This window comes from Leptodactylus fuscus, chromosome 4, assembly GCF_031893055.1.
Source record: "Leptodactylus fuscus isolate aLepFus1 chromosome 4, aLepFus1.hap2, whole genome shotgun sequence".
NCBI classification, from domain to species: domain Eukaryota; kingdom Metazoa; phylum Chordata; class Amphibia; order Anura; family Leptodactylidae; genus Leptodactylus; species Leptodactylus fuscus.
In genome coordinates, this window is record NC_134268.1 from 5,048,088 (window position 1) to 5,073,370 (window position 25,283).

Sequence of the window (25,283 nt, forward strand, 5' to 3'; positions counted from 1 at the left end):
ACGCTTCACCTCTCAGTACTAAGTAGTAAATGGCGCACGCTTCACCTCTCAGTACTAAGTAGTAAATAGCGCTCACTTCACCTCAGTACTAAGTAGTAAATGGCGCACGCTTCACCTCTCAGTACTAAGTAGTAAATGGCGCACGCTTCACCTCAGTACTAAGTAGTAAATGGCGCATGCTTCACCTCTCAGTACTAAGTAGTAAATGGCGCACGCTTCACCTCAGTACTAAGTAGTAAATGGCGCATGCTTCACCTCTCAGTACTAAGTAGTAAATGGCGCACGCTTCACCTCTCAGTACTAAGTAGTAAATGGCGCATGCTTCACCTCTCAGTACTAAGTAGTAAATGGCGCACGCTTCACCTCTCAGTACTAAGTAGTAAATGGCGCACGCTTCTCCTCTCAGTACTAAGTTGTTTGTATAACTGAAAGCTCTGTAAAGCCCCATTCACACGACTGTCATTTGTGGGTCTGTAACTCTCTGTGTTGGCACTCCGCGAAAATTTAGTGGGTTTTGGGTTGCAGTTTGGGCACTCGGTCTCTAAAAGGTTCGCCATCACTGCTCTAGAGCAGCGGTTCTCAACCTGTGGGTCGCGACCCCGGCAGGGGTCAAACGACCAAAACACAGGGGTCACCTAAAGCCATCGTAAAATACATATTTCTGATGGCTTTAGCCGCTGAGAAGCCGCGCTACGGTCTCAGTAGAGCTATTCAGCCGTTATGGACGTGTGTTCCAAACTGACTACCTGTGCGCATGCGTAGACGTGACAGCATCATCCATCCGGTGACTGCGGAGAGAGCGTCGGAGGAGCGTTGGAAGGGGAGGATAAGTGGTGGTGGTGGTGGTGGGGGGGGGTTGTGTTAAACATTAAGTTGGAACATAATGAAGGGGGCCCATGAAACTGGGGGGAGAACAGCATGACACTGGGGCAGATGAAGGGGAGGGAGGAGAACGGCATGACACTGGGGCAGATGAAGGGGAGGGAGGAGAACGGCATGACACTGGGGCAGATGAAGGGGGAGGGAGAACGGCATGACACTGGGGCAGATGAAGGGGAGGGAGGAGAACGGCATGACACTGGGGCAGATGAAGGGGAGGGAGGAGAATGGCATGACACTGGGGGCAGAGATGGAGGACATGAAACTAGGGGCAGATGAAGGGTGTATATGAAACTGGGGGAGAGATGGAGGGGGGACATATAATTTACAGGCGACTGTAGGAGGATTATACTGTGTGTGGGCACATGAATGAGAATGGGCGGAGTCCACATAAAAGTGGGCGGAGCTGTATTTGCCGCGGGGCGCCGCACAGTGTCCCTCTTTCTATAGCCTAGGTCTGATTTGTAGCAGTGAGAACACGCACACTACATATCAGGCACTGCAGCTACATTACAGTCATCAAGTAGCCACCAATATTTTTGGTTTGGGGTCACTGCACCATGAGGAACTGTATTGGGGGGGTCACGGCTCCCCCACAGGTGCTGACCCTGATACCACCTATAGGACGGGAGGCCTGAACACCTGGCCGGGGGTAACTACCGCCGAGGATTACCAAGGGGCACCAACGGCGGCCAGACCGGATTTCCAGACTCTGCACCAATCCCCCGCCCGGAGGAAATGAAGATGTGTTACAGCTGTGGCGACGTCTGGAGTGAAGCTCCTGTGCAGGACGGAGAGCCAGAGCGAGCGGAGAACCAGAGCGCCCACAGCTGGAGGCTGCCCACTACCCCTCCCCCGCCGCTGTCACTGACAGGCACACACTATGTACACTCTGCTCTCTGCTGGATTTCTGATAAAAGGAATAGAATGCCAAAAACAGTAAAGACTGACACAGGAAGTGCAACCCCAAGACACTGTGTATGTACCCGGGGTACTTACCGCTAGAGGCAGGAGGGTGGCCACCCGGCCAGAGGCGGAGCTCAGCAGAGACGTCTTATACTCCTTATAGGGCACGTCAGCCGCCATCTTCTCCAGCAGAATAGTCAGCACCTGAGATGTGAGCGGAGGATCCGAGGAGAGCACCCCCCACAGGTGGCACATGTCACTGCAGGGAGGAGGAGGAGGAGGAGAGTGGTAGTAGTAGTAGTACAGGGGGTGGGGACAGAGGATAGGAGGACTGCGGGGGGGGGGGGGGGATAGGAGGACTGCGGGGGGGGGGGGGGACTGCAGCGGGGGGGGGGGATAGGAGGACTGCAGCGGGGGGGGGGGATAGGAGGACTGCAGCGGGGGGGGGGGATAGGAGGACTGCAGCGGGGGGGGGGGGATAGGAGGACTGCAGCGGGGGGGGGGGATAGGAGGACTGCGGGGGGGGGGGATAGGAGGACTGCAGCGGGGGGGGGGATAGGAGGACTGCAGCGGGGGGGGGGATAGGAGGACTGCAGCGGGGGGGGGGATAGGAGGACTGCAGCGGGGGGGGGGATAGGAGGACTGCAGCGGGGGGGGGGATAGGAGGACTGCAGCGGGGGGGGGGGATAGGAGGACTGCAGCGGGGGGGGGGGATAGGAGGACTGCAGCGGGGGGGGGGATAGGAGGACTGCAGCGGGGGGGGGGATAGGAGGACTGCAGCGGGGGGGGGGATAGGAGGACTGCAGCGGGGGGGGGATAGGAGGACTGCAGCGGGGGGGATAGGAGGACTGCAGGGGGGGGGATAGGAGGACTGCAGGGGGGGGGATAGGAGGACTGCAGGGGGGGGGATAGGAGGACTGCAGGGGGGGGGATAGGAGGACTGCAGGGGGGGGATAGGAGGACTGCAGGGGGGGGGATAGGAGGACTGCAGGGGGGGGGATAGGAGGACTGCAGGGGGGGGATAGGAGGACTGCAGGGGGGGGATAGGAGGACTGCAGGGGGGGGATAGGAGGACTGCAGGGGGGGGATAGGAGGACTGCAGGGGGGGGATAGGAGGACTGCAGGGGGGGGATAGGAGGACTGCAGGGGGGGGATAGGAGGACTGCAGGGGGGGGATAGGAGGACTGCAGGGGGGGGATAGGAGGACTGCAGGGGGGGGATAGGAGGACTGCAGGGGGGGGATAGGAGGACTGCAGGGGGGGGATAGGAGGACTGCAGGGGGGGGGATAGGAGGACTGCAGGGGGGGGGGATAGGAGGACTGCAGGGGGGGGGATAGGAGGACTGCAGGGGGGGGGATAGGAGGACTGCAGGGGGGGGGATAGGAGGACTGCAGGGGGGGGATAGGAGGACTGCAGGGGGGGGATAGGAGGACTGCAGGGGGGGGATAGGAGGACTGCAGGGGGGGGATAGGAGGACTGCAGGGGGGGGATAGGAGGACTGCAGGGGGGGGATAGGAGGACTGCAGGGGGGGGATAGGAGGACTGCAGGGGGGGGATAGGAGGACTGCAGGGGGGGGATAGGAGGACTGCAGGGGGGGATAGGAGGACTGCAGGGGGGGATAGGAGGACTGCAGGGGGGGGATAGCAAGATAGGAGGACTGCGGGGGGGGATAGGAGGACTGCAGGGGGGGGATAGGAGGACTGCAGGGGGGGGATAGGAGGACTGCAGGGGGGGGATAGGAGGACTGCAGGGGGGGATAGGAGGACTGCAGGGGGGGATAGGAGGACTGCAGGGGGGGGATAGGAGGACTGCAGGGGGGGGATAGGAGGACTGCAGGGGGGGGATAGGAGGACTGCAGGGGGGGGATAGGAGGACTGCAGGGGGGGATAGGAGGACTGCAGGGGGGGGATAGGAGGACTGCAGGGGGGGATAGGAGGACTGCAGGGGGGGGATAGCAAGATAGGAGGACTGCGGGGGGGGATAGGAGGACTGCAGGGGGGGGATAGGAGGACTGCAGGGGGGGGATAGGAGGACTGCAGGGGGGGATAGGAGGACTGCAGGGGGGGGATAGGAGGACTGCAGGGGGGGGATAGGAGGACTGCAGGGGGGGGATAGGAGGACTGCAGGGGGGGGGATAGGAGGACTGCAGGGGGGGGGATAGGAGGACTGCAGGGGGGGGGATAGGAGGACTGCAGGGGGGGGATAGGAGGACTGCAGGGGGGGGATAGGAGGACTGCAGGGGGGGGATAGGAGGACTGCAGGGGGGGGATAGGAGGACTGCAGGGGGGGGATAGGAGGACTGCAGGGGGGGGATAGGAGGACTGCAGGGGGGGGATAGGAGGACTGCAGGGGGGGGATAGGAGGACTGCAGGGGGGGGATAGGAGGACTGCAGGGGGGGGGATAGGAGGACTGCAGGGGGGGGGATAGGAGGACTGCAGGGGGGGGGATAGGAGGACTGCAGGGGGGGGATAGGAGGACTGCAGGGGGGGGATAGGAGGACTGCAGGGGGGGGATAGGAGGACTGCAGGGGGGGGATAGGAGGACTGCAGGGGGGGGATAGGAGGACTGCAGGGGGGGATAGGAGGACTGCAGGGGGGGGATAGGAGGACTGCAGGGGGGGGATAGGAGGACTGCAGGGGGGGGGTAGGAGGACTGCAGGGGGGGGATAGGAGGACTGCAGGGGGGGGATAGGAGGACTGCAGGGGGGGGATAGGAGGACTGCAGGGGGGGGATAGGAGGACTGCAGGGGGGGGGGATAGGAGGACTGCAGGGGGGGGGGATAGGAGGACTGCAGGGGGGGGATAGGAGGACTGCAGGGGGGGGATAGGAGGACTGCAGGGGGGGGATAGGAGGACTGCAGGGGGGGGATAGGAGGACTGCAGGGGGGGGATAGGAGGACTGCAGGGGGGGGATAGGAGGACTGCAGGGGGGGGATAGGAGGACTGCAGGGGGGGGATAGGAGGACTGCAGGGGGGGGATAGGAGGACTGCAGGGGGGGGATAGGAGGACTGCAGGGGGGGGATAGGAGGACTGCAGGGGGGGGATAGGAGGACTGCAGGGGGGGGATAGGAGGACTGCAGGGGGGGGATAGGAGGACTGCAGGGGGGGGATAGGAGGACTGCAGGGGGGGGATAGGAGGACTGCAGGGGGGGGATAGGAGGACTGCAGGGGGGGGATAGGAGGACTGCAGGGGGGGGATAGGAGGACTGCAGGGGGGGGATAGGAGGACTGCAGGGGGGGGATAGGAGGACTGCAGGGGGGGGATAGGAGGACTGCAGGGGGGGGATAGGAGGACTGCAGGGGGGGATAGGAGGACTGCAGGGGGGGGATAGGAGGACTGCAGGGGGGGGATAGGAGGACTGCAGGGGGGGGATAGGAGGACTGCAGGGGGGGGATAGGAGGACTGCAGGGGGGGGATAGGAGGACTGCAGGGGGGGGATAGGAGGACTGCAGGGGGGGGATAGGAGGACTGCAGGGGGGGGATAGGAGGACTGCAGGGGGGGGATAGGAGGACTGCAGGGGGGGGATAGGAGGACTGCAGGGGGGGGATAGGAGGACTGCAGGGGGGGGGATAGGAGGACTGCAGGGGGGGGATAGGAGGACTGCAGGGGGGGATAGGAGGACTGCAGGGGGGGGATAGGAGGACTGCAGGGGGGGGATAGGAGGACTGCAGGGGGGGGATAGGAGGACTGCAGGGGGGGGATAGGAGGACTGCAGGGGGGGGATAGGAGGACTGCAGGGGGGGGATAGGAGGACTGCAGGGGGGGGATAGGAGGACTGCAGGGGGGGGATAGGAGGACTGCGGGGGGGGATAGGAGGACTGCGGGGGGGGGATAGGAGGACTGCGGGGGGGGGATAGGAGGACTGCGGGGGGGGGATAGGAGGACTGCGGGGGGGGGATAGGAGGACTGCGGGGGGGGGGATAGGAGGACTGCGGGGGGGGGGGATAGGAGGACTGCAGGGGGCGCTCTTACTTGTCGTACGGTATGGGGCTGCTCAGCAGGCTGCTCACCACGGCTTTCACATGTTGTGTGGCCAGTATATAGACGGTCTGCGCGGCCGCCTTCCTTACGTGCTCCTCCGTACTGACCTCCAGCTGCTCCTGGACTCGGAGGATTATGTCCGGCACCTTGGAGGAGACCACAGCACGTCACCTGCGCCCGCCTTACCAGGGGTAACCACAGGGGGCACAGTGCTTACCTTGGGCAGTAAGATGGTTCCCCGATCCTTCAGCAGAGAGTTGATCATCACTGTGGCCGCTCTGGAGCAGTTAGTATCGGGGTCCGAGAGCCCCTCAAAAATAATGAAGATGAGGCCGATGAGCTGCTCGGGGGCGAGGCGACGCCCAATGATCTGAGGAGACACAAACATAGCAAGAGCTCCCCCTGCTGACAGCTTCACATGCCAATGACTGGCCGGCCCCGCCCTCCAAGCACCCGGGGAATGGGGCCCCGCCCTCCAAGCACCCGGGGAATGGGCCCCGCCCTCTAATGACCCTCCATCCATCCCACCCTGCAATGTTCTTAAATGGTAATATGGCTCCTCACTGCACCCTTACCCCTGCTGTGACCTCTGCACCCTTACCCCTGCCGTGACCTCTGCACCCCTACCCCTGCTGTGACCTCTGCACCCCTACACCCACTGTGATCCCTGCAGCAGATTCTCACCATGGCGATGTCAAAGCAGGTATGGAACAAGACATTGGGGTCGGGGGTCAGGAGGCCGCCCCGCAGGGTCTGCAGCTTCTCCACCTGCTCATCTTTATGGTCCGGAGCAAAACCTGAATGTGCGAGAAATAGAAGAAGTGAACCAAGATGGCGGAGGAGGGAGGAGCAACCATTCTACACAGAGGAGGAGCCTGCGGTCAGAAGCATCCAAGCCTGCCTGAAGGGGGCGCTGTGAGCATATTATACAGCACTATACGCAGTATATGGCGGTATATTCATATACAGAGAGGATATAACAAGGTGTATTTCACACTGCACACAGTATATGGCGGTATATTCATATATAGAGAGGATACAACACGTGTATTGCACATTGTACACAGTATATGGCGGTATATTCATATACAGAGGTGATATAACAAGGTGTATTTCACACTGCACACAGTATATGGCGGTATAATAATTTAGAGAGGATATAACAGTGTATTACACATTGTATATGGCAGTATATTCATAAAAGAATACAACCCTATTACAGTACTATGAGCAGTATATGGCGGTATATTCATATACAGAGAGGACATAACACGGTGTATTACACACTGTACGCAGTATATGGCGGTATATTCATATACAGAGAGGACATAACACGGTGTATTACACACTGTACGCAGTATATGGCGGTAGCACTCGATACCTTCATATCTCAGCTGGATGTACAGTAGGTAGTAGATGCAGTCCAGGGTTTGTTGCCGTACGGAGGCCAGAGAGTCCGAGCAACGAGGAGACAAGCGACCAATCAGAAGCCCCAGGTTATGGAACGACACCACACACTGCGAACAAGAGGAAGAGCTGGTCGGCGCAAAGGACTACAACCCCCAGCATCCACACAAGCTGCAATCAGGAGAAGCGCTCTGCCCCATCATCACCCGACATGTCCTGCAGTGCAGGGCAGCGCACAATCCAGAGGCAGCAAGTCTCCTGAAATCCTCTGTGCTGCTGCTGCTGCTGGGGCCCCTCCCTTTCCTCCTGCACTATGGCAGCCATGCACTCACATTGACATTGAGCTTGTGCAGGTAGAAGTGGAGGAGGTCGCTGCTCAGCTCCAGGGCCCGCGCCCGCTCCGCCTCCCTGCTGGATCGGATCCAGGGATTCAGGACCTGCAGAGAACACAATGACAAATTGTCACCCCTACCCCAGTGATCTGAGCGCCCCCTGGTGTCTGCACCTACACAGAACATGTCCTCCAGTCCCTGTGGGGTGAGGTTCCAGAAGAGGAGGCCCTTCAGCAGGTCCTTCAGAGCCTCCATGGTGTCGCGGTACAGCGTCTGTAAGGAGAGCACAAGGTAGGTACAGCACTACACATAATAGTGGCCCCTGGGGGCCCCAGACACAGTCAGAAGTCACTGGCTGTAACAGAATAGCTAAAAACAGGACGTCCCTCCCCCCATCATCATAGGTGCAGGCCCCTCCCCCCAACATCATAGGTGCAGGCCCCTCCCCAAACCATAGGTCCAGGCTCCTCCCCCAAACCATAGGTCCAGGCTCCTCCCCCAAACCATAGGTCCAGGCTCCTCCCCCAAACCATAGGTCCAGGCCCCTCCCCAAACCATAAGTCCAGGCTCCTCCCCACAACATCATAACTGCAGGCTCCACCCCCAAACCATACGTCCAGGCTCCTCCCACACACCATAAATGCTGCCCCTTCTCCCCCCCACATGTATTATCTTTGTGCCACCTCTTGTCCCTCTTACAGTCTGGAGATTTCTAGAATGTATCAGTCTCTGGTTTTCTATAGGGTCACACTCCGCCCTTCTGTCATTTGTCCGGTCACATGACCTAAGTCCCTCCCACTGTAGCTCTCACCTCTTTGTGCAGTTCTCCTACATTCCCGGTGGAGACGGGCGGCAGAGGGAGGACACTGGACAGCGCCGTATGAATCAGCTCCGCCGTATCGGCATCGCTCAGGCGGGGCTCCACCTTACTGAGAAAACGTTAAGAAACCAACACACAGCGGGGAACTCAAGGTTAATATGGGGGAGGAGGAAGAGAAGGAAGAGGATCCAGAAGAGGAGGAAGAAGAGAAGGAAGAGGATCCAGAAGAGGAGGAAGAGAAAAGAAAGAAGATCCAGAAGAGGAGGAAGAGAATGAGGAGGATCCAGGCGAGAAGGAAGAGGATCCAGAAGGGGGAGAAGGGGGAGAAGGGGGAGAAGGAAGAGAAGGAAGAGGATCCAGAAGGGGGAGGAAGAAGAGAAGGAAGAGGATCCAGAAGGGGGAGGAAGAAGAGAAGGAAGAGAATCCAGAAGGGGGAGGAAGAAGAGAAGGAAGAGGATCCAGAAGGGGGCGGAGGAACAGAAGGAAGAGGATCCAGAAGGGGGAGGAAGAAGAGAAGGAAGAGGATCCAGAAGGGGGAGGAAGAAGAGAAGGAAGAGGATCCAGAAGAGGGAGGAAGAGAATGAGGAGGATCCAGGCGAGAAGGAAGAGGATCCAGAAGGGGGAGAAGGAAGAGGATCCAGAAGGGGGAGGAAGGAAGAGGATCCAGAAGAGGAGCAAGAAGAGAAAAAAAGAGGATCCAGAGAGGGGCAAGAAGAGGTGGAAGAGAATCCAGAGGGGAGGAAGAGAAGGAAGAGGATCTAGAAGAGGAGGAAGAAGAAAAGAAGAAAGATCCCGGAGAGGAGCAAGAAGAGAAGAAGAAAGATCCCGGAGAGGAGCAAGAAGAGAAGAAAGAAGATCCAGAAGAGGGGCAAGAAGAGGTGGAAGAGAATCCAGAAGAGGAGGAAGAAGGGAAAGATTATCCATAAAGAAGAGGAGAAGGCAGAGAAGGTGTATCCAGAACAGGGAGGGGGAGAGAAAGGTGTATCCAGAACAGGGAGGGGGAGAGAAAGGTGTATCCAGAACAGGGAGGGGGAGAGAAAGGTGTATCCAGAACAGGGAGGGGGAGAGAAAGGTGTATCCAGAACAGGGAGGGGGAGAGAAAGGTGTATCCAGAACAGGGAGGGGGAGAGAAAGGTGTATCCAGAACAGGGAGGGGGAGAGAAAGGTGTATCCAGAACAGGGAGGGGGAGAGAAAGGTGTATCCAGAACAGGGAGGGGGAGAGAAAGGTGTATCCAGAACAGGGAGGGGGAGAGAAAGGTGTATCCAGAACAGGGAGGGGGAGAGAAAGGTGTATCCAGAACAGGGAGGGGGAGAGAAAGGTGTATCCAGAACAGGGAGGGGGAGAAAAGGAGGATCCAGAAAAAGAGCTGAAAAAGGAGGATCTAGAGGAGAGGTAGAATTAGTTGTAGGATAAAGAGGGGAAAAAAGTCAGGTGAAGAGGAGATAGAGGATCCTCCAGACACCTGGATAGTCATCACCAGTCACTCAGACTCCTACTGGCTGTTATCAATCCTGACAGACTACAACTCTCATCGTTCTGTGACTCAGGATACACCAGGTAGGAGCAGGCGGTGAGGGCGCGGTGGCGCAGGGCAGATTTTTGGTTCTCCACAGACTCTAGCTTCAGGAAATCCTAAGGAATACATGAGGGGACAGGGGTCACATCTTCGGGGGTCACACATGGTCTCCCCCAGGTCAGGTACTCACCACCAGCTGGGAGATCAGCTCTGACTTGCGGCTGAAGTGGAAGAATCCGGCCTGTGAGCTGCTGGAGATGGCCAGACCGATCATGGAGATGCTCCGGATGAGGCACAGCTTTAGGGTCAGGTCCTGAGGGGAAGATCGGGCCGTGACAAAGGAGACCGTTAGGAGGAAGGACTGTACACGCACCCCAAAATCAGGAGAGACAAGGGCGTCAAATATTACAGGTCGCCAGCAAAGAACTTGTCACTAAAACAAGATATGTTATGTCGTCATCAGACACAGGAAAGGACTGAAGACCGGAGGAGCAAGACTGGGATCATTAACCACACAGCCGCGCTACCGCCCCGCCTCCCCCCTCCGCACAGCCGGGCTACCGCCCCGCCTCCCCCCTCCGCACAGCCGCGCTACCGCCCCGCCTCCCCCCTCCACACAGCCACGCTACCGCCCCGCCTCCCCCCTCCACACAGCCGCGCTACCGCCCCCGCCTCCCCCCTCCACACAGCCGCGCTACCGCCCCGCCTCCCCCCCTCCACACAGCCGCGCTACTGCCCCGCCTCCCCCCTCCACACAGCCGCGCTACTGCCCCGCCTCCCCCCTCCACACAGCCACGCTACCGCCCCGCCTCCCCGCTCCACACAGCCGCGCTACCACCCCACCTCCGCGCTACCACCCCGCCTCCCCCCTCCACACAGCCACGCTACCGCCCCGCCTCCCCCCTCCACACAGCCGCGCTACCGCCCCGCCTCCCCCCCTCCACACAGCCGCGCTACCGCCCCGCCTCCCCCCTCCACACAGCCGCGCTACCACCCCACCTCCGCGCTACCACCCCGCCTCCCCCCTCCACACAGCCACGCTACCACCCCGCCTCCCCCCCTCCACACAGCCGCGCTACCGCCCCGCCTCCCCCCCTCCACACAGCCGCGCTACCGCCCCGCCTCCCCCCTCCACACAGCCACGCTACCACCCCGCCTCCCCCCTCCACACAGCCGCGCTACCGCCCCGCCTCCACACAGCCACGCTACCACCCCGCCTCCCCCTCCACACAGCCGCGCTACCGCCCCGCCTCCCCCCTCCACACAGCCGCGCTACCGCCCCGCCTCCCCCCTCCACACAGTCGGGCTATCGCCCCGCCTCCCCCCTCCGCACAGCCGCGCTACCACCCCGCCTCCCCCCTCCGCACAGCCGCGCTACCACCCCGCCTCCCCCCTCCACACAACCACGCTACCACCCTGCCTCCACCCAGCTGCGCTACCACCCCACCTCCCACCTCCGCACAGTCGCGCTACCACCCCGCCTCCCCCCTCCGCACAGCCGCACTACCGCCTCCACCTCCCCCCTCCGCGCAGCCGCGCTACCACCCCGCCTCCCCCCTCCAAACAGCCGCGCTACCGCCCTGTCTCTCCCCATTTACACAGTCGCGCTACCGCCCCCCACCCCACCCCTTACTCTATACAACTGCACTACAATCACTGCCCCCTCCCCAACCACACTACGACCCCCACCTTCATTATGACCTCTGCCATCACCCTAACAAAAGAGCATTTGGGGTGCAGCTACGCAAGATTACATTCAAGGAAAACATTTAGGGGGCTAAAGCTGATATGTGGGAGGGGGGGGGGGAGGAATCTGGGAGCAGATAAGAGTCCTGCAGAGCTGTATCACATTCGGGGATCAGACACCTCCTGGGGGGCAGATCTGCAGGATAGAGACTATAGGTTATTGTAGAGCTCCCCCCAGATTACTGGGGTACTATGGACTAAGAGGGGTCCAGGAGAGTCTAATATTGTGCACTGCTGATGCCATCAGTGTCCATGAACTATGGGGGGTTGGGGATTCTGAGTTTGGGGGACAGCTTGGATTAATCTGGGGTGCATAGTGTATTACTGGAGTATTCGCCTGAGCAAAAGTCAAAGTCTACTCCAGGATAACGTCCAGTACGGGAGGAGACTCCGCCCCCTGGTGGTGACTGCGGAGACTGCAGCTCCCTGACCTCACAGTCCTAAATATAGAAGCTGATGGGATGATGTCACCACAGGCAGCGCTCGTGTCATCGACAGACCTGGCACACGGCAGACAGGAAACCGCTGCTTACTCTGGAATGATACGCATCCTCCAAGCGCGCAGCCGAAACCACCACAACACAGGGGCCGGACCCCCCCAGTACACACCGACCTGCCCGATATAACACAACCCCCCCAATACACATAGACCTGTCTGATACAGCACAACCCCCCCAATACACACCGTCCTGTCTGATATAACACAACCCCCCCAGTACACACCGACCTGCCCGATATAACACAACCCCCCTAATACACACCGACCTGTCTGCTATAACACAACCCCCCCTAATACACACTGACCTGTCTGATATAGCACAACCCCCCCATAATACACACCGACCTGTCTAATACACACCGACCTGTCTGATATAACACAACCCCCCCAATACACATAGACCTGTCTGATATAACACAACCCCCCCTAATACACACCGACCTGTCTGATATAACACAACCCCCCCAATACACACTGACATGTCTAACATTATAATGAGCATACAATCCCCACCCCCCCATGACAGACTGGGGGTGCTGATGTGTGCGATATTGTAGATTAAGAGGTGCAGTGTCATCTATAGGGGCGTCATACGTTACCGGTACACGTCACAATCTCCCCCATATATCGGCGTCCAGAGATTCTTTGATGAGCACAATATAGCGAGACGCGGCCCCTCCCACCAGGTTAGTACGCCATAGTACGAAAGAGTTAGCGGTAAAGAGAAGCGCTCAGCGAAAGCGGCCGGGGGGGGTACTAAGAGAATCAAGATGGTGAGACCAACACCCAGCTATTCTCCACCCATCAACAGCCCCCAACAACCTACCACCAGTCCCCAACCCAAGGACCACCCAATGCAAGTACCCCAACCCTGGATTCACCCTCACCCGGGGTCCCCCAACCAAAACCCTGAGGATTTGCCAGACATTAGTACTACATAATCCAGTCTACGATTCCCCCCCCCACCACCAACCTACGATCCACCCACCCCCCAAACCTACGATCCACCCACCCCCCAAACCTACGATCCACCCAACCTATGATATGCCCAACCCCTCCCCCAACCTATGATCTGCCCCCTCCCTGGCACAGTGTGAAGCATGCAGGCAGCAGAGAGCAGAGGGCATGAAGCAGGAGGGCAGGGGCTCCGCACACCGTACCTTGGGCTCTACCTTTATCCCCAGAACCTGAGGGGTAAATCAGGAGAACAGAAGATTAGGCAGATGAACCAGACATCGCAGTGCGGACCGGGGGGTGGTAACATGGGCGGGCACAGGGGGCACCGGACATGGCTATTAGGCAGGATGGCAGCAGCGCCTCACCTTGGTGTGGAAGTAAAGGAAGATATTGCGCAAAATATCAGATTCAAGCCGGGGTAGCAAAAGATCTGTGGGGGCGTAAACCGCAACGTAGCCGTAACACAGGATGAGGGCGCTCTTAATCTTCTCCAGGTCACCGTCGGCCCGATCCTGAAAACAGACCGAAAGGAGAGAAGGTCAGCGACTAATACAGGGCGGGTAATAACCCGGGTATATACTGTATATACTGCGCTCAGCGGGCACAGCGTCACATACACACCCGGCACAGGTCAGAGACTAATAACCCGGGTATATACTGTATATACTGCGCTCAGCGGGCACAGCATCACATACACACCCGGCACAGGTCAGCGACTAATAACCCGGGTATATACTGTATATACTGCGCTCAGTGGGCACAGCGTCACATACACACCCGTCACAGGTCAGTGACTAATAACCCGGGTATATACTGTATATACTGCGCTCAGCATCACATACACACCCGGCACAGGTCAGTGACTAATAACCCGGGTATATACTGTATATACTGTGCTCAGCGGGCACAGCATCACATACACACCCAGCACAGGTCAGCGACTAATAACCCGGGTATATACTGTATATACTGCGCTCAGCGGGCACAGCATCACATACACACCCGGCACAGGTCAGCGACTAATAACCCGGGTATATACTGCGCTCAGCGGGCACAGCATCACATACACACCCAGCACAGGTCAGCGACTAATAACCCGGGTATATACTGTATATACTGCGCTCAGCGGGCACAGCATCACATACACACCCGGCACAGGTCAGCGACTAATATCCCGGGTATATACTGTATATACTGTGCTCAGCGGGCACAGCATCACATACACACCCGGCACAGGTCAGCGACTAATATCCCGGGTATATACTGTATATACTGCGCTCAGCGGGCACAGCATCACATACACACCCGGCACAGGTCAGTGACTAATAACCCGGGTATATACTGTATATACTGCGCTCAGCATCACATACACACCCGGCACAGGTCAGTGACTAATAACCCGGGTATATACTGTATATACTGCGCTCAGCATCACATACACACCCGGCACAGGTCAGTGACTAATAACCCGGGTATATACTGTATATACTGTGCTCAGCGGGCACAGCATCACATACACACCCAGCACAGGTCAGCGACTAATAACCCGGGTATATACTGTATATACTGCGCTCAGCGGGCACAGCATCACATACACACCCGGCACAGGTCAGCGACTAATAACCCGGGTATATACTGTGCTCAGCGGGCACAGCATCACATACACACCCGGCACAGGTCAGCGACTAATATCCCGGGTATATACTGTATATACTGAGCTCAGCGGGCACAGCATCACATACACACCCGGCACAGGTCAGCGACTAATAACCCGGGTATATACTGTGCTCAGCGGGCACAGCATCACATACACACCCGGCACAGGTCAGTGACTAATAACCCGGGTATATACTGCGCTCAGCATCACATACACACCCGGCACAGGTCAGTGACTAATAACCCGGGTATATACTGTATATACTGCACTCAGCGGGCACAGCATCACATACACACCCGGCACAGGTCAGCGACTAATAACCCGGGTATATACTGTATATACTGTGCTCAGCGGGCACAGCATCACATACACACCCAGCACAGGTCAGCGACTAATAACCCGGGTATATACTGTATATACTGCGCTCAGCGGGCACAGCATCACATACACACCCAGCACAGGTCAGCGACTAATAACCCGGGTATATACTGTATATACTGTGCTCAGCGGGCACAGCGTCACATACACACCCGGCACAGGTCAGCGACTAATAACCCGGGTATATACTGTATATACTGCGCTCAGCAGGTGATCCGAGAGGCTCAGGACAGATATGGGGCGCAGTTTTCGGCCCCAGCAGAGGGCACATATAGCCGGGGGCCTCCTATAAACATGTGCTGCAGATGCTCGCACGCCCCCGGCCTCCGGTGCAGACCCCTCCTCACACAGGACTATTCCTCGGAGAGGAAGCGGCGGCGGCCATGTTCTACATCATGACAATAACAGCGGCCTCTGCTATGTCCATTAGAGCGAGGTCTGAAGATCAGATTAACATTCCCCACATGGAGCGTCACTCGGGGGTGGGAGGGGGCACAGTGCCAGCGAAGACACAGACTGTCCGCCAGCGCCGCCTACTGCTCCGCCAAAGATGCACAGGGGCTCAGCGGGCACAACGCACAGGTGAAGCCCCCAACATAGTGGGCACTGCCAATGTATGGAGGCGTATGGGGGGGGGGCACACACGCTCAGGAACTGGATGGGGGGGAGGGGGGGACGCTCCGCAGTCTCGCACGCACCTTGAAGATGTTGAAGATTCCCGTGTTCTTCTTCATGATGTCAGATTTCAAGAAGTCAGCCATCTTGTCCAGGGTGTCGTCCAGGTGATGAGCCGAGCAGATGCCGAAAGCTACAGCCAGACCCTGCGGCACAGAGATCAGCATCACCCCGGGAGCAGGTGCCCCCCCCCCCCCCGCCCACATGAAGATTAACCCCTCTATGTCCCCAGTGCACTACAATACTCAGCACGCCAGGCTGCCCGGAGGAGGAGGGGAGTAGTAGTGGCAGAGGTTACCTCTCGATCAGCTTCATCATGGTAGCGGGCGCCGGCCAGCAGCTCCTGCAGCTCCTTCCTCACCATATCCCGGGTGGTGCAGGCGCCCAGGACGCTGCCCATACACTTATACAGGAAGCTCTGGAAAATAGCATGGAAGAGAAATAGGTGAAGGTCGCCCCCTACTAGAGGCCGGGATTACCGCCATCACCACCAAAATCACCATCACCATCATCTCCTCCACCATCACCATCATCTCCACCACCATCCTCATCATCTCCTCCACCATCATCTCCACCACCATCACCTCCACCACCATCACCATCATCTCCACCACCATCCTCATCACCTCCTCCACCATCCTCATCACCTCCTCCACCATCCTCATCACCTCCTCCACCATCACCATCATCTCCTCCACCATCACCATCATCTCCTCCACCATCACCATCATCTCCACCACCATCATCTCCACCACCATCATCTCCACCACCTCCACCACCATCCTCATCATCTCCACCACCATCCTCATCATCTCCACCACCATCCTCATCATCTCCACCACCATCCTCATCATCTCCTCCACCATCCTCATCATCATCTCCTCCACCATCCTCATCATCATCTCCTCCACCATCCTCATCATCATCTCCTCCACCATCCTCATCATCATCTCCTCCACCATCCTCATCATCATCTCCTCCACCATCCTCATCATCATCTCCTCCACCATCCTCATCATCATCATCTCCTCCACCATCCTCATCATCATCATCTCCTCCACCATCCTCATCATCATCTCCTCCACCATCCTCATCATCATCTCCTCCACCATCCTCATCATCATCTCCTCCACCATCCTCATCATCATCTCCTCCACCATCCTCATCATCATCTCCTCCACCATCCTCATCATCATCTCCTCCACCATCCTCATCATCATCTCCTCCACCATCCTCATCATCATCTCCTCCACCATCCTCATCATCATCTCCTCCACCATCCTCATCATCATCTCCTCCACCATCCTCATCATCATCTCCTCCACCATCCTCATCATCATCTCCTCCACCATCCTCATCATCATCTCCTCCACCATCCTCATCATCATCTCCTCTACCATCCTCATCATCATCTCCTCCACCATCCTCATCATCTCCTCCACCATCACGCTCACCTTCTCCAGGGCGGAGCTGTTGTACCCCACCAGCTGCTTTCTCATCTCCTGTGACAAATGAAATATCCAGGAGTCGTCCGACATGGTCTGCAGCGACCCCACCAGGAACTAAAGGACAATACAGTCAGTATACGGGCCCTAGCCTGCCCCGACCCCCATGATGAACTCAGCAGGATAGAGAGCACAATACGGCCCCCCCACCACCACCATCACGACTGGAGGTCTGCCGTGAGCTCTCTACTGCTCCCTACCTTTAGTAGGCGCTCCTCCCACGCCGCCTGCTGCTGAGGTTCCTCAGTTTCTAGAAGGGCAGAGACGTCCGTGTTAGATGACGAGACCTCGGCTGCTGCGCCCCATAGGTTTTCCTTGAACTCGCCACACAAGCTGAGGGTTTGTTACAGTGCAGACGACACTCCTGGTTACTCTGTATCAGTCTGGTGTGCAGAGGACTATCTGGACTGGATGTCATTGTAACAAACCCTCAGCTGTGAAAGGAACGGCCAGGACTGGGAACGTTCCAGCCTATGAAGCTGCAGCCGCTTCCCGTTTATAGAGCCACATACACACGAGACATACTGCGGGTGAGGACGTCACCCGACTAATGAGCAGGATCCACTGATATTACAGGAAGATCTATAGACATAGGGGAGGGGTCTGCAAACAACCGAGCCCACCTTCCAGGTACTGCAGAAGCGGCGGGATGGCCTGCGCCCAGTACTGCCCTAAGGTCGGGTGAATATTAATCTGCAGGACGGACAGAAGGCGCAGAGCTGCGGCGTTCCGGCCATCACCAGGGTCCAGGGTAGCAGAGACCACCTAGAAAAGAGGCAAAAACATCATCAACCCCCGGAGTGACGTCTCCTCCCCCGCTCCGTCCTCCGAGGACATAAAGCTCCACTTACCAGGAGACGAGCGAACAAAGCGTGCGGCGATGGCAGACTCACTGCGAACAGAAAACCAAAAGGTGAGAGTGCGGAAAGAGGCGGCAGAGACAGCGGAGAGGATAGACAGGAGGCGGAGACAGCGAAGAGGATAGGCAGGAGGAGGCGGAGACAGCGGAGAGGATAGACAGGAGGCGGAGACAGCGAAGAGGATAGGCAGGAGGAGGCGGAGACAGCGGAGAGGATAGACAGGAGGCGGAGACAGCGAAGAGGATAGGCAGGAGGAGGCGGAGACAGCGGAGAGGATAGACAGGAGGAGGCGGAGACAGCGGAGAGGATAGACAGGAGGAGGCGGAGACAGCGGAGAGGATAGACAGGAGGAGGCGGAGAAAGCAGAGAGGATAGGCAGGAGGAGGCGGAGAAAGAGGAGAGGATAGGCAGGAGGAGGCGGAGAGGATAGGCAGGAGGAGGCGGAGACAGCGGAGAGGATAGACAGGAGGAGGCGGAGACAGCGGAGAGGATAGACAGGAGGAGGCGGAGAAAGCAGAGAGGATAGGCAGGAGGAGGCGGAGAAAGAGGAGAGGATAGGCAGGAGGAGGCGGAGACAGCGGAGAGGATAGGCAGGAGGAGGCGGAGAAAGAGGAGAGGATAGGCAGGAGGAGGCGGAGAAAGAGGAGAGGATAGGCAGGAGGAGGCGGAGACAGCGGAGAGGATAGGCAGGAGGAGGCGGAGACAGCGGAGAGGATAGACAGGAGGAGGCTGAGACAGCGAAGAGGATAGGCAGGAGGAGGCGGAGACAGCGGAGAGGATAGACAGGAGGAGGCTGAGACAGCGAAGAGGATAGGCAGGAGAAGGCGGAGACAGCGGAGAGGATAGGCAGGAGGAGGCGGAGACAGCAGAAAGGATAGGCAGGAGGAGGCGGAGACAGCAGAAAGGATAGACAGGAGGAGGCGGAGACAGCGGAGAGGATAGACAGGAGGAGGCGGAGACAGCGGAGAGGATAGACAGGAGGAGGCGGAGACAGCGGAGAGGATAGACAGGAGGAGGCGGAGACAGCGGGGAGGATAGACAGGAAGAGGCAGAGACAGCGAAGAGGATAGACAGGAGGAGGCGGAGACAGTGAAGAGGATAGACAGGAGGAGGCGGAGACGATAGACAGGAAGAGGCGGAGACAGCGGGGAGGATAGACAGGAGGAGGCGGAGACAGTGGAGAGGATAGACAGGAGGAGGAGGGGAGAATACGGAGAAGGGGGGGATGACAGAGGAGGAGAGAGACAGGAGGGGTGACCTGGCATTAGGGGGTACAGAGGGTTCAATGTACACACACAAGTAGTCCACAGCCAATTGCTCATGTCATGGTGCACAGATACCATCCTCCGGGCAAGGACATAGAAATAGGGAAACACAAAAGATTTTCTATCCAGCACCTTAAGATGTTTTCACTTTAAAACAATCTTTAATGTCGAAGAGTCCGTAAAAAAAAAAACCTTTCCACAAGACATCGAGCATATAAAAAAGTACGAAGACTTACCAACTAGCGACACATAGCCACCTGCTGCCGCGTTTCAGGGCACAGCCCCTTACTCATAGCGATAACATGCCAGGTGACTATGTATATATACCCAGAGAACGCAGGACGCCATTAATTAGGGCGCAATACCTGAGCCACATAACAACTGACGTCACAGAAACACATAAATGTAAGATATCCAAGCAATAAACCTAGAGACATGGCGCAGATCTCCTTCCAGATAGAAGACTCAGTGACATGTATACAGATGGAAACAGTCATTAATAGGAACGGAGAAACCAGAAATACCGCGGGCAAGAGATCCAAATGTAGAGGATTGTGAAATCCACCCGGCTAATCCTACACCACATATCCCAGAACGCACCAAAATCACCGGATATAATAAAGCCTAGGTCTATGGGAACAGGAATACGTGACGCCAAGAGCGGATACTAATGTAGCGGAGCCATCAAAGCTGGAGTCAGAATAGATCACATTTCTATTACGTGGGACGCACCGCACGTAGTCTGAAGGTGCGCATTTCTGAACATCTTACTGATTGCAGTAAGATGATAGGTTGGAGTGTTTCAGGGGGGTCTAAACACTTCATTACCCACCACCAGGGGGAGGTCTCCTCTTTTAGGGCTTTTGCTATAGAACAGGTGACCATAAGAGGTGAGGATTGGAGAAGAAAGCGTCTGAGAAGAGAGGCGTTGTGGATGTGAGTGATCAGCACGCCGTCCGGAGGGTCCTCATTATAGAACGGATGTCCCCTCGTTATTAGTAGATTACCTGGTATATAAATCCTTCCCCTCCCCCCTTATAATGTAATCTGATCAGACTTGGTCTTCTATCTCTTTGGTCAGTGATGTAGTTTGATCGTGTACGTGGCCGCTATCCGTGATCTATTCTGACTCCAGCTTTGATGGCTCCGCTACATTAGTATCCGCTCTTGGCGTCACGTATTCCTGTTCCCATAGACCTAGGCTTTATTATATCCGGTGATTTTGGTGCGTTCTGGGATATGTGGTGTAGGATTAGCCGGATGGATTTCACAATCCTCTACATTTGGATCTCTTGCCCGCGGTATTTCTGGTTTCTCCGTTCCTATTAATGACTGTTTCCATCTGTATACATGTCACTGAGTCTTCTATCTGGAAGGAGATCTACGCCATGTTTCTAGGTTTATTGCTTGGATCTCTTACATTTATGTGTTTCTGTGACGTCAGTTGTTATGTGGCGCAGGTATTGCGCCCTAATTAATGGCGTCCTGCGTTCTCTGGGTATATATACATAGTCACCTGGCATGTTATCGCTATGAGTAAGGGGCTGTGCCCTGAAACGCGGCAGCGGGTCGCTATGTGTCGCTAGTTGGTAAGTCTTCGTACTTTTTTATATGCTCGATGTCTTGTGGAAAGTTTTTTACGGACTCTTCCAATTCGACATTAAAGGTTATGGTTTAAAGTGAAAACATCTTAAGGTGCTGGATAGAAAATCTTTTGCGTACAGAGCGTTGCCCACCGTTCACATTGTAGTTGATGAGGACGCGCTCCACCCCTTCTTCTCGCTTCCTCTGCGCCAGGTGCACCAGGCTCTTACACACCGGGGTCAGGGCACTGCTGAACTGTACGGGGACCACAAACTCCAGCAGGTAGGGCCACAGGATCTGAAACATGGCGCAGGTGGTGAGAGGTTTATACTGACCCCAATGATTAACCCCCCCCCCCCAAGCCCAGAGCGGGTACATGCGGCCTGACACTCCTCCCCCACCCTCTCCATAGACTTCTATGGCCACAGGTCATCTGATGACTTCAGAGTGAAGGTCGGTCTAGCAGGAGGGGGACATTTAGGTTAACCCCTTCCTGCTAGTACGGCAGGTCAGACAGTTATGGCCCTTGTAATGCGTCCTTAAAGGGCTGCGGATGAGGGGGGGGTTGTAGGCCTGGACTCACGCTGCTCATGCGCTCCACGGTGGTGCTGATCAGGTACAGGGTGTTGATGCTGACCCGCCGGACGCTTTCCTCTGTGACCTCGTCGTCCTGGTCGGAGCTCGGCCGCCGTGGCAGCTAAGGATGGAGGATTAGAGGACAAAATGGGTGAGGGGACAGAAGGGCAGGACAGACTGTTCCCCCCCCCCCCCCAGGGGTTGTAGATATAGAGCTAGAGTGACCTATGAGAAGACTAAAAGTGGGCGACACCCCGCTATACTCTACAGGATCATGACGGACAGTGTGAACTGCAGCCTGGAAACATCTCCCGTCAAAGTAAGGGGTGGGGGGTCCGTACATCTGGGGGGGCAAATATCCACCACCTTACCGAGCTCTGCTCCACAGATATACAGCACAGCTGGATGATATACTTCAGCATCACCTCCCCGCCGGCCTGCTGCAGGTATCCGTGGTGCGCCATAGTACTGATCAGCTGCACCATCGCCTTACGCACCTGCCGAGAGAAAGAGAGGGACAGTGGGGGGCAAGACCCCAAGTGAGAGAGGGACAGAGGGGGGGCAAGACCCCAAGTGAGAGAGGGACAGAGGGGGGCAAGACCCCAATGAGAGAGGGAAGGAGGGGGACAAGACCCCAAGTGAGAGAGGGACAGAGGGGGGGCAAGACCCCAAGTGAGAGAGGGACAGAGGGGGGGCAAGACCCCAAGTGAGAGAGGGACAGAGGGGGGGGGGGGGGGGCAAGACCGCAAGTGAGAGAGGGACAGAGGGGGGGGGGGGGCAAGACCCCAAGTGAGAGAGGGACAGAGGGGGGCAAGACCCCAATGAGAGAGGGAAGGAGGGGGACAAGACCCCAAGTGAGAGAGGGACAGAGGGGGGGGGGGCAAGACCCCAAGTGAGAGAGGGACAGAGGGGGGGGGGGCAAGACCCCAAGTGAGAGAGGGACAGAGGGGGGGGGCAAGACCCCAAGTGAGAGAGGGACAGAGGGGGGGGGGGGCAAGACCCCACGTGAGAGAGGGAAGGAGGGGGGCAAGACCCCAAGTGAGAGAGGGACAGAACCCCAAGTGAGAGAGGGACAAAGGGGGGCAAGACCCCAAGTGAGAGAGGGACAGAGTGGGGGCAAGACCCCAAGTGAGAGAGGGACAGAGGGGGGCAAGACCCAAGTGAGGGAGAGAGGGGGTACACAACGAGACAGAGAGACACACACACACACAACCCCAAATGAGAGAGGAAGAGAGAACAAGACCCCTAGTGAGGGAGTCCTTGGGCCTCACACATGGGTAGGGGGCCGCTATCTGTTTGGACGTGACCCGCCCGCTGATCCGCTCACCCTGTTACTGCTGTCCTGGAGCGCGTGGCTGACTGCTGTGAGGATCTGCGGCTTCTTAACCTCCATCAAAGGTGCTGAAACCCAGAAAAGTCGACCAGTGAGATCATCGCCCCAAACCCCACAACACCCCGGCAGCTCCGACCCAAACCTACAGCCAGAACTCTACTGCAGTCCGGCCGGATGAGACCTGGCACCTTATTGTAGACTCATGTCTGGCAGCTGCAGAAGTGGCTGTGCCTAGTAGTGCAGTCCTATCAAACTCAGGCCCATCCGAGTGACCAGAGATCCAGGTGCAATACCAGGGACAGCCACTGTATAGTGTGCGGCGCCAAACAATGCAGGGGTGCTGTGGCCCCTTCAGGGCAGCTGAGAGTCAGACCCCATGGATCTGAGACTGATGGCCCCTGCGGGATTTCCCTCCCCCCAGGACACCGCAGCACATCTCCCCCGTGTCCCAACATACCGGCAGAGTTGATGACTTGCTTCAGGATTATCAGAGTCCCCACACGCACTTTTGGGTTACTGGTTTCCAGTTTGGGGAGCAGGAAGGACAGAAGGTGATCCGGGAAGGTGGAGGCTGAGGGACAGAGGAAAGGTGGTCACTGCTGAGCCCGGCAAACCCCCATCCTTGTCTATGGCGGTCACTACTGAGCCTGGGGTCTCCCGTCTATGGCGTTCCCTCCCCCTCCTCTTACCTAGCACAGTGAAGCAGCGCAGCACCTCGTTCCGGTTCCTCACCAGCATCTGTGTGGGCGCTTCCACAGAGGAGCAGATCTGTAGACAGGACCACATGGACGAGTCAGAGAGATGGACACAAGATCCCCCGTAGGATGCACCGCAGAACCCAGGCCTAGGACCGATCCTCTTCACTACCCTCAGCCCCAAATACAGCGAGACCGACCTAAACAACTCCGGAGAGCGCGAGCAGAGAGGGGCCAGCAGCAATACCTGCCCCCTCCCTAGTGATGGTCTGTACAGGACAAGAGGGACCTACCTGGGAGTGCAGCACGGACAGCGCAGGGTCTATCTGAGGCTCCAGGGTGCGACTCTCATTAGACACCGCGCTCTCCAGGATCTGACACAGGCTCTGCAGGAGAGAAAACCAAGGAACATCAGGATAGAGGAGGGAGAGGAGTGACGGGGCCAGCACAGAGATGCGGGGGACCCGGGGCCAGCACATGGCGGCACAGAGATGCGGGGGACCCGGGGCCAGCACATGGCACAGAGATGCGGGGGACAGCACATGGCACAGAGATGCGGGGGACCCGGGGCCAGCACACGGCACAGAGATGCGGGGGAGCCGGGGCCAGCACATGGCACAGAGATGTAGGGGACCCGGGGCCAGCACACGGCACAGAGATGCGGGGGACCCGGGGCCAGCACACAGATGCAGGGGACCCAGGGGCCAGCACATGGCAGCACAGAGATGCAGGGGACCCGGGGCCAGCACATGGCAGCACAGAGATGCAGGGGACCCGGGGCCAGCACATGGCAGCACAGAGATGCGGGGGACCCGGGGCCAGCACACAGATGTAGAGGACCCGGGGCCAGCACATGGCGGCACAGAGATGCGGGGGACCCGGGGGCCAGCACATGGCGGCATAGAGATGCGGGGGACCCGGGGCCAGCACATGGCGGCATAGAGATGCGGGGGACCCGGGGCCAGCACATGGCGGCACAGAGATGCGGGGGACCCGGGGCTAGCACATGGCGGCACAGAGATGCAGGGGACCCGGGGGCCAGCACATGGCGGCATAGAGATGCAGGGGACCCGGGGCCAGCACACAGATGTAGGGGACCCGGGGCCAGCACATGGCGGCACAGAGATGCGGGGGACCCGGGGCTAGCACATGGCGGCACAGAGATGCAGGGGACCCGGGGCTAGCACATGGCGGCACAGAGATGCGGGGGACCCGGGGCTAGCACATGGCGGCACAGAGATGCGGGGGACCCGGGGCTAGCACATGGCAGCACAGAGATGTAGGGGACCCGGGGCCAGCACATGGCACAGAGATGTGGGGGACCCGGGGCCAGCACATGGCGGCATAGAGATGCGGGGACCCGGGGCCAGCACACAGGGCCATCACCTTGGTGACATAGAAGGGCTCCACGCTCTTCTTGTACAGGGATAAGATGCCCGGCAGGAGACGGGGCAGATGTTCTTCCAGCTTCTCATTGGGCAGTAAGTGGCTCATAGGACCCAGAGCTTCAACCACAGCGAGTCTGATCTGTAAGAGGGGAACAGAAGCAGGTGGTCAGTCTATGGGGCCCACGGCAGAGCCTTGGAGGGGCCCCGCACGCTCCTGTATCTGCCGTTTCTTCCATACAGACATGTGCTGTGCAGGGCAGGGGGTGGTTCTGTCCCACACATATGTAGCAGAGCTGACACGGCGTGTTCTAGGCCCGG

The 25,283-nt window shown here is 58.0% G+C and overlaps 1 protein-coding gene across 4 annotated transcripts in view; it reads right to left on the bottom strand.

Moving 5' to 3' along the window:
* MROH1 (maestro heat like repeat family member 1) overlaps window positions 1-25,283 on the bottom strand; it is a 50,445-nt gene that overhangs the window by 17,189 nt on the left and 7,973 nt on the right. For 3 of the 4 annotated variants that reach the window (XM_075270015.1, XM_075270016.1, XM_075270017.1), the window contains exons 8-33: window positions 24,964-25,104; window positions 23,871-23,963; window positions 23,572-23,650; window positions 23,340-23,453; window positions 22,877-22,950; window positions 21,921-22,046; window positions 21,557-21,670; window positions 21,126-21,270; window positions 18,116-18,156; window positions 17,888-18,029; window positions 17,465-17,514; window positions 17,214-17,321; window positions 16,058-16,177; window positions 15,783-15,905; window positions 13,415-13,561; window positions 13,253-13,279; window positions 10,038-10,160; window positions 9,884-9,963; window positions 8,321-8,438; window positions 7,687-7,782; window positions 7,510-7,614; window positions 7,152-7,287; window positions 6,455-6,567; window positions 5,988-6,140; window positions 5,762-5,916; window positions 1,879-2,044 (exon numbers count right to left, since the gene is read on the bottom strand). In XM_075270015.1, coding sequence (XP_075126116.1) covers window positions 1,879-2,044; window positions 5,762-5,916; window positions 5,988-6,140; window positions 6,455-6,567; window positions 7,152-7,287; window positions 7,510-7,614; window positions 7,687-7,782; window positions 8,321-8,438; window positions 9,884-9,963; window positions 10,038-10,160; window positions 13,253-13,279; window positions 13,415-13,561; window positions 15,783-15,905; window positions 16,058-16,177; window positions 17,214-17,321; window positions 17,465-17,514; window positions 17,888-18,029; window positions 18,116-18,156; window positions 21,126-21,270; window positions 21,557-21,670; window positions 21,921-22,046; window positions 22,877-22,950; window positions 23,340-23,453; window positions 23,572-23,650; window positions 23,871-23,963; window positions 24,964-25,104 — 2,889 coding nt within the window. The remainder of the gene's footprint in view (window positions 1-1,878; window positions 2,045-5,761; window positions 5,917-5,987; window positions 6,141-6,454; window positions 6,568-7,151; window positions 7,288-7,509; window positions 7,615-7,686; window positions 7,783-8,320; window positions 8,439-9,883; window positions 9,964-10,037; window positions 10,161-13,252; window positions 13,280-13,414; window positions 13,562-15,782; window positions 15,906-16,057; window positions 16,178-17,213; window positions 17,322-17,464; window positions 17,515-17,887; window positions 18,030-18,115; window positions 18,157-21,125; window positions 21,271-21,556; window positions 21,671-21,920; window positions 22,047-22,876; window positions 22,951-23,339; window positions 23,454-23,571; window positions 23,651-23,870; window positions 23,964-24,963; window positions 25,105-25,283) is intronic. The other variant, XM_075270018.1, reaches the window with a different exon arrangement.